Source organism: Hoplias malabaricus, chromosome 3, assembly GCF_029633855.1.
Source record: "Hoplias malabaricus isolate fHopMal1 chromosome 3, fHopMal1.hap1, whole genome shotgun sequence".
NCBI classification, from domain to species: Eukaryota; Metazoa; Chordata; class Actinopteri; order Characiformes; family Erythrinidae; genus Hoplias; species Hoplias malabaricus.
The window spans coordinates 49,509,974-49,528,305 of NC_089802.1; the positions used below are offsets into that span (position 1 = coordinate 49,509,974).

General features: G+C 39.0%; 1 protein-coding gene across 1 annotated transcript in view; it reads right to left on the bottom strand.

The window, feature by feature from the left end:
- Positions 1–229: 229 nt before the first annotated feature.
- chchd6b (coiled-coil-helix-coiled-coil-helix domain containing 6b) overlaps positions 230–18,332 on the bottom strand; it is a 36,026-nt gene continuing 17,923 nt past the window's right edge. The window contains exons 6-8 of the mRNA XM_066665596.1: positions 11,634–11,704; positions 9,336–9,471; positions 230–2,657 (exon numbers count right to left, since the gene is read on the bottom strand). Of these exons, the coding sequence (XP_066521693.1) occupies positions 2,631–2,657; positions 9,336–9,471; positions 11,634–11,704 (234 nt within the window). The 3' untranslated portion in view covers positions 230–2,630. The remainder of the gene's footprint in view (positions 2,658–9,335; positions 9,472–11,633; positions 11,705–18,332) is intronic.

Here is an 18,332-nt window from a genome sequence, read left to right on the forward strand (position 1 = left end):
TTCCGCATAACTCAGTTATTGAAATATAATAATATAAAAATAATATTTGGCATGAATATATTTCTGCAAACACACTGCAACCTCAAAGGAGATTTCTTTAGTTGTGGTGATTCTAGTTTATCTAATTACACCCTGCATATATATATATAAAGGTTTTTTTAAGAAGTATTTAAAAGAACATAATCAAGTAGCATATTGCTAATCAATCATAAATAATGCTTTGGAGGTCTGGCCCCTATCCCTTTCAGTATAAATATCTCTGACCTTGGAAAGATTAGAATGGAGAATGTCACATCAGTGTGGTTTGATGTGAAATTCTCCATTAATTTTTGTCTCTATCTAAATTATTTAACAATGTCAAAATTTTGGCACAATTCCCATTTAATGCTTTTAGCTACTACTTCAATGTAATCTCCAGGAATTAGGAAAAGACTAATCCATAAAAATCACCTCAAAATGCACCTATTTTAATGTGTTTTGTAGGCATAGTGCAATCATGTGATGTGTAGGGAGCTGTGGTTTGTGTCAAGGTTGGGCCATCTGTGGAGCTGCTATGGCCACATCAACAGAGAGAAGATGGAGGTGGCACACAGAGGTCCTGAGGGCCAATTCTTCCCATTTACGTGAGCGAGAGATTCAATCCTCCATACCAAAGCAGTGCTTATTGGGGTCAAAAAAACAGCTCAGAGAAACTCTCAGAGTGGTGCACACAGGTACAAAGAGAGGCGATGCTCCGCAAAAGGAGGAAGAGAGAAAGGAGAAAGCAGCATTTAATAAAAGGAATCGGTGACGGAGAGAGCACTGCACTTTCGAGGCTAAAGGTTATCACACTTCCTCTGAACCCCACTACTGACAAAACACACACACACTCACACACAAAAACACACATACTTGCACACACACTGTAGTTACCATGGCAACATTACCTGAACAATGGCGAGAGATGTCAAAACTTGTAAGAGCTACCTGAACGTTCCTGCACACAAGACTAAATCCAGAACTCAGAAATAGAAAACGAGAAAGAAACACAAGAATGGAGAGGGGGTAGGAGAGAGAGAGAGAGAGAGAGAGAGAGAGAGAGAGAGAGAGAGAGAGAGATACAGAGAGAGAGACATACAGAGAGAGAGAGACTAAGATGCAAGTGTTTCAGGGTTACAGCCGAGCAGACCTTTGCGAGTTCATTAAGGATTCCAGAAGATAATTTGCTTTGGAGATGAGCTGTGAAGGGACAAGAGCAGCTCACAGGAGAACAGTGCATGTCAAAATCTCATAAAACAGTGGGTGAGTGCATATGTTTAAATGCTCTCATTAAAAGGATATACAGTATTTCCCTCTTTAACAATGATCGCATACTGAAACCCAATTATCAATCACATTTTTATCTTATGTTAAAATGTCTGATAATCTTCAGATTGTGTTTGGATGTGTAATGAATGTAACTAGTGAGTTTTGCCCTGGATTTAATTCCATTTTTGACTTCTAAATTTAATTGCAATTATACCCAGGATAAGATGTAATATATCCTATGCCAGTCCATTAGATTTTCACATAGGGCCCACCACACTTGCTCTACGAGCAACCACTAAATTATCATCGACTGTTGTACATTTAAGTATCCTACACCTAACCACTAAGGTTGCTGTGGCTATTTATGATCTGATCAGCAACCAGCTACACCTTTCATCTAAGGTTACTCATTGGGCCCAGCGCAGGAGCCCCTACATCACCCACTACATTGATACCAGTTAGGCACCTCCTCTGTGTTTCGCTGGGATTAAGCCTGTGACACCCCCGGAAGGCTCAACAGTGAATCTGCTGTTGCAGACACAACTGTATCTTTGTCAAGCTATTTTTCAAGTATTTAAGTATGTACATGAACCCAAGACCACCATGCCCTATGGCCATTGCCAGTGAGTGGGTAATAAAGCCCCTTAGCAATGGGCTTTGGATCAGACAGACTGCATAAGCAATAGAGCTCCAACTATTTAGTTCTGGATCACAAACGCCACTCCAACTCATTATTCAACCCTAGGGCAGGACCCCACTAATGTCTATTTGGCAGAATACATTCAAAAGAATGCTGACCACCTAATGCCCTCGATTTTGGGACGTGTGGTTGATTAAGTAGATTTCTATAAACTTTTGCATATCTAGTGTATTTTACTGCAGTTGGATCAACACCTTCAGACTAACGAATCATGATGCCCTGATGCATTTTAAAACAGCTGTGTGTGTGTGTGAGGAAGAGTGAGGGTAAATCATTAGGACAGAAGTTGAGTGTTTACACTGAAGTGAGTGGTTGTGCAGATGTTTTATTGTTAAAAATGCGTCACTGCCAAGCCAGGTACATCAGAGCAAATCAACATCATCCACAAACACCACTCTCTCTCTCTCTCTCTCTCTCTCTCTCTCTCTCACACACACACACACTCACACTCACAAGATACACTCCCTCCAAACGAGGGACATTTGTTCTCAAAGCTGAACATACTTCTTAATACATTTATACACAAATGTGTGCAGGAACACACATGCATTCTCTCACACACAGATTAAAAGTGGTTCTGTGGAATTCAAGCAGTGATTGATGCCGTCCCATCTCCTTTCACTCATCTTCACCATCTTCATCCTCACGATCCATGGTTGACCATTAAGTTCTGCACACAGAGAAGAGTCAAGGCATCTACTTGTTTACATTTCGACAGCTCAATTTCACAGCTCTACTCTTCCAACGTGATCCCCAAAGGTTACCTTATTCTTTTCAAGAGATAAACTATGGTGGGGGCTACAACAACACAGTACAGCTTTCACAATAATTTAAAATGAGCATAGTATGAATATTGTATATATTTAAGAAACATTGGGCAATATAATATATTGTCCCATATGAAGCAGCCTACAACGGTATCCAGCAATGTTTCAGTGCCCTGGTTCCATACATTCACACACACACACACACACATATATATATATATATATATATATATATATATATATATACCGACAGAGAGAAAGTGAGAGAGAGAGAGAGAGAGAGAAAGAGAGAGAGAGGGTCAGGGAGATGGCCTCTTTATTAAAGCAATAATAAAGGAAGGCAGCACTTTGTCATCTTTAGTGTGACCATGCTGTGACCTTATGATAGATAGATCAGTGAGTTCATCTGATTCTACAACCTGTGTGTGTGTGTGTGTGTGTGTGTGTGTGTGTGTGTTACTTATGGCCTGTCTGCAGGCTCTCTGTCGTATCTGCAGTAATGTTAAAAGTGCATTATCAGTAAGCAGAGATGTGATGTCATATATTCAGCAGGACAGCTAATGATGTTACAGTGACACTGATCAAACACTCCAATAAAACATGTGTTTGTGTGTGTGTGTGTGAGAGAGAGAGAGAGAGAGAGAGAGAGCATGTGTGAATAAAAAGACAATGACTAAAAGAGCCTATGTACACTATGTCCATAATTTGTGTATGTGTTTTTTTCCTGTGTGTGTGTGTGTGTGTGTGTGTGTGTGTGTGCACGCACATTCTCCCTCAATCACTGCTACTTTGCCAGCTGCCCAGGTCACCTCTGTATGAGATTATTTTAATGGCTCTCCCTTTTCCATCAGTCTCTTGCTCCTTCCCCCTCCCATCATTCATTCCTCTTCTGTTCTTGCACTCATCCACTGAGAGAGATTAGTCTCACCATGGCAGACAGAATGGGCCTTAAGAAAAGCTTCAGGAAGAACACGTATTGTCATATGAAGTGCCTAGAGCGGATTTCTCTGCCACATCTGAACTGTGTTAATGGATATTTACAGCTGTGCCAATAAGTAGGAGAGGTTTGTTAAGAATAACTAAAGTGCACAAGTGACAGGATGGGTTTGGCCACAAGGTCTTCTATCTTATTTATAGAAGAACAACAAATAAATTATTTTCATGTAAATTAAACAGAAATTGTGCCCGGTTATATTGGTTCATTTGACCTGAGGTTATCACATAATAAAAAACAAGCCGGAATTGTCTTGCTGTATAAAATCATTTATAAAAACGTGGGAATATGACACTTTGAGCTGACAGATTTGATTCAGTGGTTTATAATTTAATTGAGAAAGGTTTGATTTGATCTTCACTGAATTAATCGATTTGATTCAGCAATATAGCAACATTTAATAATGATTATTAAAATGTATTAAAAGCAGTGATCCAATACAATGAACCGAAAGATAAACTACCAGATATCGTCAATCAGTTATATGTCTTTAGAACTGTTTATTGTTACACAGGTGACTCTGATGGAAGCTGTAGCCACCTGGAATAACATTCAGTATTAGCTAAATGTATGGCCAATGGTTTGCAGGGGTTCTCAAATTAAGAGTACCATGGTAATTGGGAGCCGTCACAAGGTAACTGCAGAGGAAATATATTTTGGATTACACTAACTTTTGGATAACACTTTCATAGTAGTGTTCCTGTTTCTCACTGAGCCTCCTCTGCTGCTCTGTGTATAAAGAGAGTGCTCTGTTTAGGGCACTGCAGCCCTCAGGTCATTTGTTTTGCTGCAAGTTGTAAGTTCAACCCTCCACGCTGTGTATTTTTGCAAAAGAAAAAAGAAGTACCACTTGGATCTTTGTAGTGTGGCTTTCTTTACTGTTCATGTTTATGCTTCAAAATATCAACAGAAAAAACAGTATATAAAATTGGTTTAATCAGGACCTGCTGTAGAGTATCCACATAAGAAGCACTAGACCTGTCTGATACAAATTAGGGAGCTCGTTTTTGGTTTATGATCAGCAGTGCAGCATTAGCACATGTATTTGATTAATGTACTGATGCGTTTAATAAATATCATGCAAATGTTCTATTCATAAAATGTGATTCATTTGATTTGTAACATTTATAAATAATATAACATTTATAAAAATAGTGCAAATAGTGCACTATCACGATTAACTGTACATTTTACCATGATTATGATTAATGAACCATTATTTTGATTTTGGTATTTTTGACAATCTTCAGTGACTCCAGTATTAAAGCTGGGATATTATTTCTACTGTTGCTGGGAGCTTGTTCCCCTCTTGTTTTTTGAGCACGGTTCATATGCAGCATGTGATTTTGCTTTGGTCGCTTAAATATTTTTTTCACAGTATTTACATTTGACTTCTTTTTTTCCCAAGTCCAAACCACGGGCGCAGTGTTTTTCTTGGTACAAGATGTCCGAGATATTTGATTGACCTCAGAGTTTAGGTTTTCCTCCATGTTGCTTCCAGGTGGCAGATAGGAGCAGAATTATGTGACTACAGAGTGGTAGTGTGGTTTTAAAGGGACAGTACATGAACACACACTGGGAACATAACAGAATAAAAAAAGTAAAGCCTATAAAAAAATAATAATTATATAATCAATATAAAGAAGATCGTGTCAATTAGAAGTTTCAGTTTCAACTGATTTTTGATTAATTGCCCAGCCCTAGCTGTAAGTCCAATTAAATTCAAATATTTGTCCCTTAATATATTAACATAGTTTATTAAGGAGGAATTGTAAACATACATACATACATACATACATTTCCTTTTCCGCTTCTCCACTTCAGGGTCACGGTGGGAATTGTAAACAGTGCAAAGTAAATTAATTGCTAATCCTCTAGTTTTGATGTTCTGAAAATGCTAATGCCTATTTAAATAATTTCACCCAAGATAACACCTTTCTTTAAACCTAAAATGACATTTCCTCAAATTTGGAAATTGCATAAAATTAATATGCATGTTGTTCATTTATTCCTGATAAACAACAGCAAAAGTTCACCTCCACAGTTACTCTTAAATAAGTCAGTAATCATACACTGTCAGTCATTAAAATGTGAAAAAATCAGATTATCATGAGGTTAGGATAGTACATCACAATATCTGGCCAAAACAGCGGTGCAGTCATGTTCACTGACATGAATCAGTGATACCTGAAAAGCTGCCCATCTTGTTTTCCCTTTCTGTCCCCCTGTCTGTTTGTCTGTCTCCATGAAAAGACCAAGCTCCGGACATTAGAATCTGTCTGTGAGATGGTGTGTGCAGTCTTTATTCAGCCAAGACAGCCGTTAAAGCCACTTTGGTTGATGCTCCTAACTCGGACCTCAGATTGAGACTTTAAGAGGTGCTGACGTGAGATTCAATAGCGCTCAGCATACAAACAGGTTAGAAGCCCAGAGAAAATGAGGGGCTTTGAAATAGACAGAAACACCTTCATACAAGGAGAAGAAAGAGTGTAGTTTGGACACTAGAGAACAGGCAGAACAGGGCTGGAAGACTAGAAAGTACTACTAACAAAAACCTGCATGGAGATGTCATGAAGACGTAAACAATTGGTCAATTTGTTCCACACAAAGAACAAAATTGTTTTCCCCCCAACAATCCAGCTTCTTTTATAAAAGGCTTTGCCCACAATATAAATCAAAGACAGCATAAGGAAATAACTAAGTACTCAGAGACGATAAGGGCGGCGGCGGTGCGCAGTGAAGATCAAAAGAGAGAGACGGAATGACAAAAGACAAAAGAACGACAAAAAGGCGAATGAAAGGAACCCTTCATTTGCGTGACATTTCTCTTTGGTCCTGCTGCCCAAATTATCAAACAACAAACCAGCAGCATCCTGTGACAGGATTACAGCAGCTGCGTTCCGAGTGTAGAGAGGTACAATGAGATACCCTTAAGACAAGGCAGGCATGGGAACGGATGGCGCTGAGAGGAAGATAATGCGGTGAGATATTATCACAGGCAGTGTGGTTCCTGTGGACAGTCAGCGCTTAGGAAGAAGACGGCTGAAACAATACCTGTCAGACTCAGTAAATATATGAGTAAGATAGTCGGGTATCCAGAGATATGTTTGAAATATACGGCCGGTATGCCCATGGAAATGTCACTGATACATTACATTTTAATGTTTATGCCTCTGCTTGTCTTTTTTTAGCCCCTGCTTCCTTTTTTATTTCTCTTAACGACATCTCTTCTTCCTTTTCAGAAATATTACATAATCTGTCAGTGTACTGTTAATGCCCATGTGTGAGTGTAAGTGGTTTCTTTTTGGCGCACTAGTGCTTTAATCCCCTTGGAGTACAAGGAGGACTAGCACACATACGCTGTCCAAACATAATTATGCATCTCCGTTTTTTCCCCTGGTTTTCTATTATTCTAATCTTTATCGTTTGAAGGCATCAGCTGCTCCTCACACTGACAACTTAACAACTAATAGACAAATAGATTTAAGGACAAATAAATCTGTCAAAACGCAGCTGGTTTTTCATCTGTTATTCTCTATTTGGGCAGCAGAAAAATAAGAAATGAAGACTGAAACTCTTGAAGCCCTTCATTACTACACAATACTAACGTGTATCGTGCAACAGGAGGCTGCCTGGAACTCGTTCTAGATTGTGCCATTGGAATATTTACTGCTCTTTTTGTTTTTTTGCATTTGCCCTCTCTTTTGCACTGCATCCCCTCATGACTTGCCTCATTACTGACCTCCTCTCATAAATGAGTTATGTCCCTTTAATCTTTCTCGAGCTCTAAGCTGAACTCTTTAGCTCTAGACTTCGTAGTTATGATCTTTACAAGGCACTAAACTGATGGGTTAGTCTCTAACTGAATTGATATTCTGGTCTCTCTTCAGCATTACATTCTTACATTCATAAGCTTGTTGGTAATATACCTCAGAATAACTGGTGCCTGCCTGATATTATTATTAGACTCTAATATTATAATCTGTCTGTTACTCTGTCTCTCTTTACCCTCATAATCTTGTCCCTGTTTAGAACTAGACTGATTTCATGGTAAGTCTTCGTATTCAAATCTATAGTCTCTAAAATTAATTCATGTTTTGTATTCTTAGCACTACCCTGATATTCGAACTTCTCTCTAATATCTGGCCTCTTGTTTTTTTTAGCCCTACACTCTGATGTTCCAGTCTTTCTATAGCACAGCCTCTGCTGCAGTTCGGGGGCTTTATTGCTGGCAGCCTGCCCGCTCTAGTTGGCATTGTGCCACACCACACGCCAGCCCTAGAGCTTGAGGGCTCGACCGTTCCCCCGCGCAGTCTTTGAGACACGTGTGCAATAAGCTCATACACATAGACAGACACACACACACACTTACACACACACGCACACACACGCACACACACAGATTGTATTTAATGAAAGCCGTTGTTCTCTCTCCCTTTGCAAAATGCATGAGTGAGCCTGTATTAAAAGGAGCCTTGTGTTGTACACAGAGATAAAAGGCTTTACGCGTCAAACACACACACACAGACACACATACACCCCAAAGATAATACAGGCCACTGCATTTCAATATCCCCTGTGAAAATTATCAAAACACATTTCAAGAGGCACAAATATCCTCTTCTACATTAGCGCATAAAAAATATACAATTTAGGATTTTAGACTTAATACAGGAAAACACCAAGAGCTTACAGATCACCAATACCTCCCTGTTTCTACACTCACTGTCCATTCTCTCAGCTCCACTGTCCAGAGCAGCATGTTGTAGTTCTACAATTACAGACTGGAGCCCATCTGTTGCTCTGTATACACTGATTGGCATTTTTCACCCTGTTCTTCTTTTTTTTCGTTTTTACCCACGACACCCTCTTCTGAGAACTACTTTATTTTTATTTTTTTTATATTGTACAGTGAGATTAACTATACTCAACATTGCTGACAGCTGCTTATTTAAAAAAAAAAATTATATCTGATATCAATAGATGGCTTTAGGCGGTGGGTGCAAGTGTGTATGTGTCTCCTTACTGATTTCTGGACAGTGCTGCAGAAGTGAATTACACTCAAAAACTGTAGGAGGAGCAAAAATACCAAATCTTACCTAGAGTTCCTTTACACATGACAGCACCTCATTTAGCATTTACCGTGTTAAACACTGGTCAGGGCTCTCACAAAGCTAGGGTTATTTGGGTGGTGGATGATGCTAAGTACTGCAGTAGTAAAGACATAGTGGTAAAATGTTTGAGTTGTGTGTGTGTGTGTGTGTGTGTGTTTGCTAAACAGAGTGGATCACACTAACAACGGATGTTGTTGGACTTTAAATCATTCAGTATCAATTCCAGAAATGGTCACCTAATAGAGTACACATTTTATGTGCTTAAAAGCGCCAGTAAAACTGTATATGATCCATGTTTACCAGTAACATACGCTAACATACCTCGACCATGCCAAAACAATCTACCAATAAAATAAATACCATTTAAGTGGTGGGTTTTTTGAGAATCCTGAAAATAGTAAACATTTAGAAATAAGACCTGATAAAATAGGCAAATAGTGAACAAAGATGTACCTAATAACACACACACACACCTTCTTTGCAGAGTTGATGCAGTTCATGTACTCCTTTGCTAGTGCAGAGCAGTGCAGAGTCTGGTGTCTGTTCTCCTTATAGCAGTTCAACACCCGGGACTGCAGCTCAGGACAGATAGGAACTGTATCCCTGGGCCTGAGAGGAAAGACAGAAAATCAATGTTAAGCACCAAAACAATGAACTACAAACATGGCGAAAGATAAGGCAATAAAGTATCTGGTGCAGCAGCCCTTTGAACTGAAAGTTTCAGACACCGTTCATTTATTCGTCTGACACCACACCATACTGATAGTTTAACACGTCTCTTTCTAAATAATCTGTTATCATCTTTTCAAATTTATTACATAGATGCTGAGGTAATGCATCACTTAAAACACTGGGAGATTACCATTATTTTCTCTCTGCTATATGCATCAATGCTTATTGGCGTTTTTATTAATAGTCCTAATTCATCATACTATCAGTAAATATTGGCTAAACCATAATATAAAAGCAATGTTTGTTACCTGATCAATAAACACATCACACATAAGCTGTTTTTTAAACAGGTTGTTTTTCATAAGCACTGTAAAAGGCCGGACTGTTCTAAATTTTTATTACATACTTCTGTAATTTAATAATTCACTACTGTGTACACAGTAGTCTGTGTAGTTACTGAAGAACAAGCCGTAGGATGGTTTAAAAGGTTTAAAAATGAAAGTCAAACATCAAATACATCAACTGTTCCGGTTCTGCTAGAGTAAAAATAAAAAAGAAAGAGCACATAGCCTTGATAAATACTAGTTCCCATTATGAACACTGAGTCATCAAGAACATTTCTATCACATTCATTCAAGACTCAAAGATGTGGCATCAAAACATTCTTAATGGCATGTGAAGACTGTTTAGTGACGGAAAAAAGCAGAACCATGTTAGGAGTGTGTTTTGGTTCCCAGGTCAGATAAGTCAAGATAGGGGAAAATATAAGTTTAAACTTTAAAATTGAGCATAAAAAATTAAAAGCATAGTGTAGTTTTTAAAGAATATTTTGTATGAGGCAGTTCAGGTGTTTATAATGTTTAGATTTTTATGTTGCACTCAAATATATAACTAATTTACCATCGTATGTTTTGAAATATAATCAGGTATTTTATATCATGCACATTTCTTTGTTTTGTAAAAAGGCATTTTAACAAATAAAAGATAAAAAACAAACAAACAAATCACAAGTTTTATTATGACACTCCTAATATTGGATCTGATAAACATCACATTCATCAGCCACGACTGGAAATGCTGGATCAGAGACTGAGCGGATACTGCAGATTTACTGCAGCCAGCAGTGTCCTGGCACTAGATAAGCGGTGTTATACACTGATGAAGGGTTTCATCTACTCACTCAATATTCTCTCCTTCCACCTCAGTAAAGGGACAAGAGATGGAGATAACTGAGAGTGAGAGAGAGAGAAAAACAAAGTGTGAAAAAGTAAATGGAACACTGAAGAAGAATGTTGAAGCGAGGGGCAAGAGCCAGAGAGACAAAATAAAATGTGAGGAGCCTGAGAAACTATAAAGAGTGAAAAATACTTTCATAGCACTGTGTGAGTGTGCTGTATGTGTATGTGTATGTGTGTGTGTGAAAGAGAGAGAAAGAGAGAAAGAGAGTGAGCGAGCAAGCACTGGACACCCAGCCTACCGTAATGAATGTGTTTGTGTGAAGAGACAGCAGAGTATGTGCTGCCTAATTGGCTTCAGTTATCCATCTCTCTACTGACCAGAAAATAAAAAACAAAACACTGCACTATAGAACTACACACCCTAACACACACATTCACATACACAAACACACACAGGCACACATATAGGCAGCAGATCTGTTATTGATGCCATTCTATTCACAGTCAGCTTCATGACTCATTCTATAAAATTGTATAAAGATATACAGAATAAGGGATACAGAGAATTTGCAAGGAGTGTTGTAGCAACCAGCACTTGCTTGGAAAACTCAATTTGATCCAGGTTTCAGTTCCACTGATCAATGACTCAATATTTATCTTAGTCAGATGCACTTTAAAATAAAGGCGGTGTACGTTTGTGAGAATGAGTAAAATAAAGAGGGAGTCACAGGGAAAAATGTGTGAAGGAGTAAGAGAGACCCTCAGAGGGAACCCTCTCAGAACCTCCCTGAATGTCTCGCTAAACCAGCCATCTATGTCACTGTTAATTAAAATTCTCATCAGCAGCATTCTCTGTATTTCCCCTCCCAGTGGTGCCTCTGGATTATGGATTAGGAGCAGAAGGGTTGTTACTGCACTTACTTGATGCTGCCCCCAGCTTTAGTTTCTGCTTCGTTGTACATCTGTAATGTCTGCTGGTAGTAATCCATGTTCTAAACAGAGGAAAGAGAGAGAGAGAAAGAGAGGGGTGGAGGAAGGAGAAAAGTTTTAAACTTCTTATGATTACATCATTTTATACACAATTCCAATGTTGAGATGTAAACAGAACTACCTCTTTCTGAGTTGCTGCTAAAGCACTGCCGCTGGACAGAACAACACTCAGTCAACCCCGTAAATTAATTTTAATATTTTGCTTTATGCAATATCTTTCTCAGAACTTCTCTAAAACTGTCTTTTTAAACACTTTATGTAATTAATTGTACTCTGAATATATATTGAAAGAGTTAACATACATTCACATCATGGAGCAGAAAGATGCACAGCACCCTCCACAATAATTGGCACCCCTGGTTAAAGTGCATTAAAAGCCTTAAAATGAATTAAACTTATATTGCAGAAGTCAAATTTCACACCGAATATTCTTGAAAAATGTAACCTTTATAAAAATTAATGAATAAATCCCTGACTAAGAAATTATTATTTTTCACAAAATGACAAGTTCCACAATTATTGGCACCCCTAACAATGTCTAGAAAATAAATGTAATTGAAGCATTTCTGTCATCTCTACTGTAGTTTATGAAGTTGATCAGAGTATCTAGGAACCTTTAATTAGTAATTCATCACTTCCTGTTTCCTTGGGCTTGGCCTATTCCTCTTATCCCCGCTTCAGCATGGGAAAGACAACAGAACACACTATTCAAGTAGGGCAGATGTGTGTCGACCTTCATAAGTCAGGCAATGGCTACAAGAAAACAGCCACTCACCCACATCGGCCCATATCTACAGCCAGAGGGAACATCAAGAAGTTTAAAACAACTGGAACAGTGGCAAACAAGCCTGGACGAGGATGCACGTTTATCTTGCCACCACGCACAGTGCGGAGGATGGCAGGAGAAGTTAAAAGTTCTCCAAAGCTCACTGTTAGAGAACTGCTTCATGGCGTAGCATCTTGGAGTCACAAAGTATCCGTAACAACCATCAGGCACGATCTACATGCCAGCAAGCTGTTTGGGAGGAATGCATGGAAAAAGACTTCTCACTTAGAATCATAAATGTAAATGTCTGCACTGCGCCTACGCGGTACTGGGACTTCAAATGGGACCTTGTGTATTGGTCAGATGAGACCAAGATTGAGCATTTTGGCAACAAACACTCTAAGTGGGTCTGTTGTAACACAAAAGATGAGTATGTGGAAAAGCAGCTCATGCCCACTGTGAAGTATGGGGGAGGATCAGTGATACTGTGGGCCTGTTTCTCTTCCAAAAGCCCTGGGAACCTTGCTATGAACTCTTTGAAATACCAGGACATTTTAAATCAAAATCCGGTAGCCTCTGCCCAAAAGCTGAAAATGGGTCTTCACTTTCAGCTTTCACTTCAATTTCAGCAAGATAATGACCCTAAACATGTGGCCAAATCTACACAAAAATAGTTCACCAAACACAAAATAAAGCTCCTTCAATAATTGGCAGTGCCTATAATTGTGGAGGGCACTGTAATCCACAAGTTACAGTCACAAAACTTTTTGAAAATCTCAGATGAAAAGACATCACTGCTGCTCTGACGTTAAACAAAAGCAGAGGGGGCTGTGGGAGACCTCAGCTACAACCCTGTTAAATAAAGCTATTAAAGTGGGTCTGCACCTCCATCAGCTCATCACTGTGGTGTATCACAGTTTGTGATGCGCTGTAAAGTTTTATTCAGTGAGACAAGCAGAGGCATTCAAACAGCAATTACTGCACAGAGAGAGAGAGAGAGAGAGAGAGAGAGAGCAAGAAAGAGAGAATGAATGAGTATGCAGTGACAGAATAAAAGAAAATGAGAAAAAGAGATTGAGAGGAATAGAAGGATGGAGGTCGAGAGGCAATGAAAAAAAGACATGCAGTAGGTTTATTCAGCCTCCATTTCACTTTATCTGCTGTCCACATCAGCTCATAAAACACGCTCCTGTGCAACATCAGCAGCTATGTTCCATTTCACTGTATTAAAAAAAGGAAAGTATTCTTTTTCAGAGGCTTTTACAGTTTACCGCTTCTATAACATAAAAATGATGCTTCACAACCATATAACAAACAATAAATGCTTTTAAATTTATTAACAAATTATCATTTGCATGCTGCAGGGCCTTTTTATTGGCTTATACAGGGGCCTGAATTTTTTGTGCATCATCTTCATCATGACCCAGTCTCAAGGGGCTTATAAAACAATTAGAGTCTGGGTTCCACAAAACAGTTAGCACAGTGGTATTAAAATTACACTCTCAGCCCTAATGCCAAATGCAGGTAGAAATGGCTGAGGCTATTCCATTCTGCAGGATAATTACTCCCAATATTCCCAGCTGCAATACTGAGTGAGCAATGGAGAGAAAGAATAATTGAAGAAAGGGTGCAAGAAAAGTGCTGGGATCAGAAGCCATCATGCAAAATCTTGCCATTAAATTCCCCTGGATTCTCAGTTAATTTTAACATTTCACACTCGCTGAGCTCATATAATCCTCCACTCTCACCTATTAGTCTCTGAAGGGGGAAATATGAGGAGAGTTCATTCCAGTTCCTCAGAATGGGAGCCTTGCTCAATTTCATCTCCCTTCTCTATCCATAATTCCATCTTGAGTCTTTCCTCTATCGTTCCATCTCTTGACCGTGGCTCTCCTCGCTGAACTCTTGTAACACTTTATTATTTTTAAAACCTGCACCTGTGAACTCTGACACTTTTTTTCTGCAACTCTTAAGGCTAAAAGGGATTAGCTGTAATCTTGAATGAACAAGAAGGCAATGATATCCCACCTCCAGCAAGACTGAATAAGACACAGACAGAAGTGGCAGGGTTTGGATATTGCTATTGCGTACGCGTCTCTTTAATTAAATGGTGTGCCACTGCAGATGAAGTGGTTACGTTGGTTTACAGTAACCCTCCACAACCCCCCCCCCCCCTCAAAAGCCTTCCGGAATGTTTATGTCGGATAAAATAAAAACGTACAATGCGATTCATAAAAAGCGGAATATGGAATGAGAACGCGCCGCTATCTCTCCCTGAGGCTTAGGAATAAATGAATGTGAGATTGGAGTGGAGTGTCATGGATTGGTAGCTTAAGCTGGGAGTGTGAATGGAGGTGGAGTGTGAAAGGGGGAGCCCTTCACTCCTGATGCCCAGGTAAAGTGTCTCTCTTGCTGGGGGAGATATTCCTGTCACAGCCCCCACCGTGTCTCTGAAAAGCCCCATCCTCAAGAGATAAGCTGCTGTTTTTATTACCGTCACTTACAAATGTGCAAGCTCTTAAGAGAGTGGTTTGAAAATCAAAGTATGTGAACACACACATACAAATGTGTACTGTCAAGATGATCATATAGTGTTCCAATATGTATCGTTTATATATAGATACCGATGTGCAATGAAGTGTACCATATGCATTTTGTATTGTTTTTGTACGCAACATGTATCTAAATTTTTGTGTTTACCACATTATTTTCACACAGCAGCTGCCCTTCACGCTGTGTGAAAATTTCATGATGAATGGACCACTAGAAATGTTCAGAAATTACTTTGAATAAAATCCACTGGAGATGCATTTGTTCTCTTCCCACTTTCAATGGAAGTCTAAGTAAAAAGATATATCTCCAGGTAATTTTGGAGCCTTTATATTGGTCCATTCATCATGAAATTTTCACACAATGTAAAGGTCATCTGCTGTGTTGAAATGATGTAGTAACTAAAAACGAGTGTAGATGTTTTACTCTGTTGCCACGTGTTGTGGTAGCATTCAGAAATGATTGTTTGTTGGACAGCAGCAAAACCAGAAATAAATACTTGTAAACTTTGCAAATAAATTCTGCAAATCATAAAGTGATTTTATTCCATATTTGACATTTCATATCTATATCTGCTGGTTTTTGTACATTAATCTCTCACTCTCGCTCTCCCTCACGCCTTGCCTCCCCACCATAAACACATATAATTCTCTGCTCTCTCATATTACAGAACAAACACTTTGAAAGCAGCTTTGAACCCTATTAGGACCAGAGAGACACACACTAGTCTATATACTTCAGCACACACTGCTTTTTTGTGAGCTTATCACACACACACAAACATAAACACTCACTACCCACTCTCAATCCCTCATCCATGCCTCCACTCAATCATACTCACACATGAACACACACAATACAGGTACACACACTCTGAAGCGCTTCCATGCTTACACAAGCAAATGGAAACATGTGAGAAGACACTTATTTTTTAATCTCTCTTTCTTTCCTTCTCTTCCGCTTTCTTTCTCTTTTCTGTGCCTTGCTCTATTGAGGCGAGCCCTTTAATCTTCTCTCAGTTGACACATATGCATCGCACTGCTGCATGTGTATCTGAGTGTGTGTGTGAGGAAAGTATTTTGATCGACAGCTCCAACATACAGGCTTTTTAAGATTCAGCATACACACACTAATCCGGAATACCCTTTGTTAAGTTCTTCCATGGAGAGTAATCCTAAATGTGCCGCAGATACAAAACATACACACACACACATACACACACCCCTTTAATCCATTGGGTCTCCTGTTTCATCACTGTTTTCTGTCCACACTTATATTGCCTTTATTTACTGGCACTGGGTCAAAAAAGTGATGTAGGTTTTTTTTTTGTAACTTTTCTGGTCAGAATGGCCCTTACTTTGACAAAAAACAGGAAGTAGTGTTTCTAAATATAGTAACTATAAATATATTAACAGATTGAGCTTTTGAGGTCTTAGCAACTTAACTGAACTAAGATTGAGTGTCATGGTTTTGCCAGGTGTGAAAGTGTGTCTCTCTCTCTTTCTCTCTGTGTGTCTGTGTGTGTGTGTGTTTTATTAATTTCACAGTGAGTCCTCTCTTCCACAGCATGGCTGCTGATTTATTGCCTATGGTCATCCATAACCAAACTGAAGAAAAGAATGTGGATAATATCACAATTTTCATTGTTTCCATAAACATTATTGGTTCCTCAATTCTAAGTGAATTGAGTAGAGTTCCAAACAAGAACCATGAGATGCAGAGATCAAATGATTATAGAACAATATACAATATCATCAAGTACATATATCAATCAAGAGGTAAACAACACAGTTCAGACTACATCACGGCTTGTGCCTTCATCACATAAAACAAGTGGGAAAGAATGCACAACAGCACCTCTTCCACCTCAGACACGTGAGGGGATTAGGTATGTAATATTTGGCATCCTCAGGATATTCTGCACCTGCCTTGAGGAGAGCATTCTATAGGAGTGTATCCCACCTGGTATAGAAACTGCACTGCTCGCAAGCAAAAGGTTCTGCAGCGGGTGGTGTGTGCACAGCACAGCATATCACCAGGGTTCAGCTCCCAAGCCTCCTGGACTTATACACCAGCCACAGTCTGAGGAAGACCCAGAGGATTATGAAGGTCTCCACCCACCCAAGCCACCGTCTCTTCTCACAGCTGCCCAGCAGCAGGAGATACAGATCAAGAAGTCCAGAACTAGCCCGTTCTGAGGCAGCTTCTTCCCCGAGGCCATCAGGATGCTGAACAGCTAGTAATACAGTGCACCAGTCCACAGTCCATCACAAACTCACCTCACCATACAACTGCACTTTGCTCTATTTAATTCCTAGAACTGTCACCTGCACTCAGATTTTACTCCCTACTCAGCTTGTCATGCTACATTGGAATCCAGTGTATCCATATGTACAATATCCAACGCCAATATGTAAAAAGCAATGCTAAAACATCCACATAGTTCATAATGTATGCATATTTTTTATATATATAATGCAAGTAAAAGTTTTTATATAATGTTAATATACTGTATTGTTAATTTTATATTTGATGTATTTCCTACCATGAGGGACTATATACACACACATGAACACACAATTAAAGGTGCCTTAAAAGGTTATTTGAGCAAAGCCATTCAAGACCACTTTTGGTTCCATATAGAACCAATTTTGCTATTAATTTAAGTGTTTAAAGAACCTTAAGATTAATTAATGGATTTCTAAACCTTTAACATTTTCACACTCACACATTTCTCAAAATAGTATGGTTCTTCCATAGCTTCGCCCAAAGAACCCTTAAGCACCTGTATTTTTAGGAGCATAACTACATTTTTTTCACTCACATTTTTTTTAATATGTTGTGAAAAAAAATTGATTTGGCAACATTATCACAATCTCAGTGTCAGACAAACTAGCTTAAGTGGATGATCCTGTTTATGTGCCTCATAACATAGAAGTATCTTAAAAAAATAATTAATTATATGCATACATTCAGATTTCTCGACAATCAGTGCAGTGTTTTCTGGCTAAGGAGCATACTGTCATTTTGTAAAATTAGCCAAGAGCAGCAGACCAGTTGGCACTATTATCAGGAGATCACCTGTTTGATCCACAGTAATGCCTCTGCCTCCAAGGCAGAGAGTCCTTGAGATCACAATTGGCCTCACTCTCTTAGGATGGACAGGAAAGCCCTCTTAGAACTCTGCATGATGTAAATTGGCACAGGCATCTAAACTGGGGAGAAGTTTTTTACAAGCCAAAAATATGCCCGTTTGCGTTTGCCAAAAAAACACTACTCAAGTTAAATTTATTAAGCATTATTTTTTTAAATGA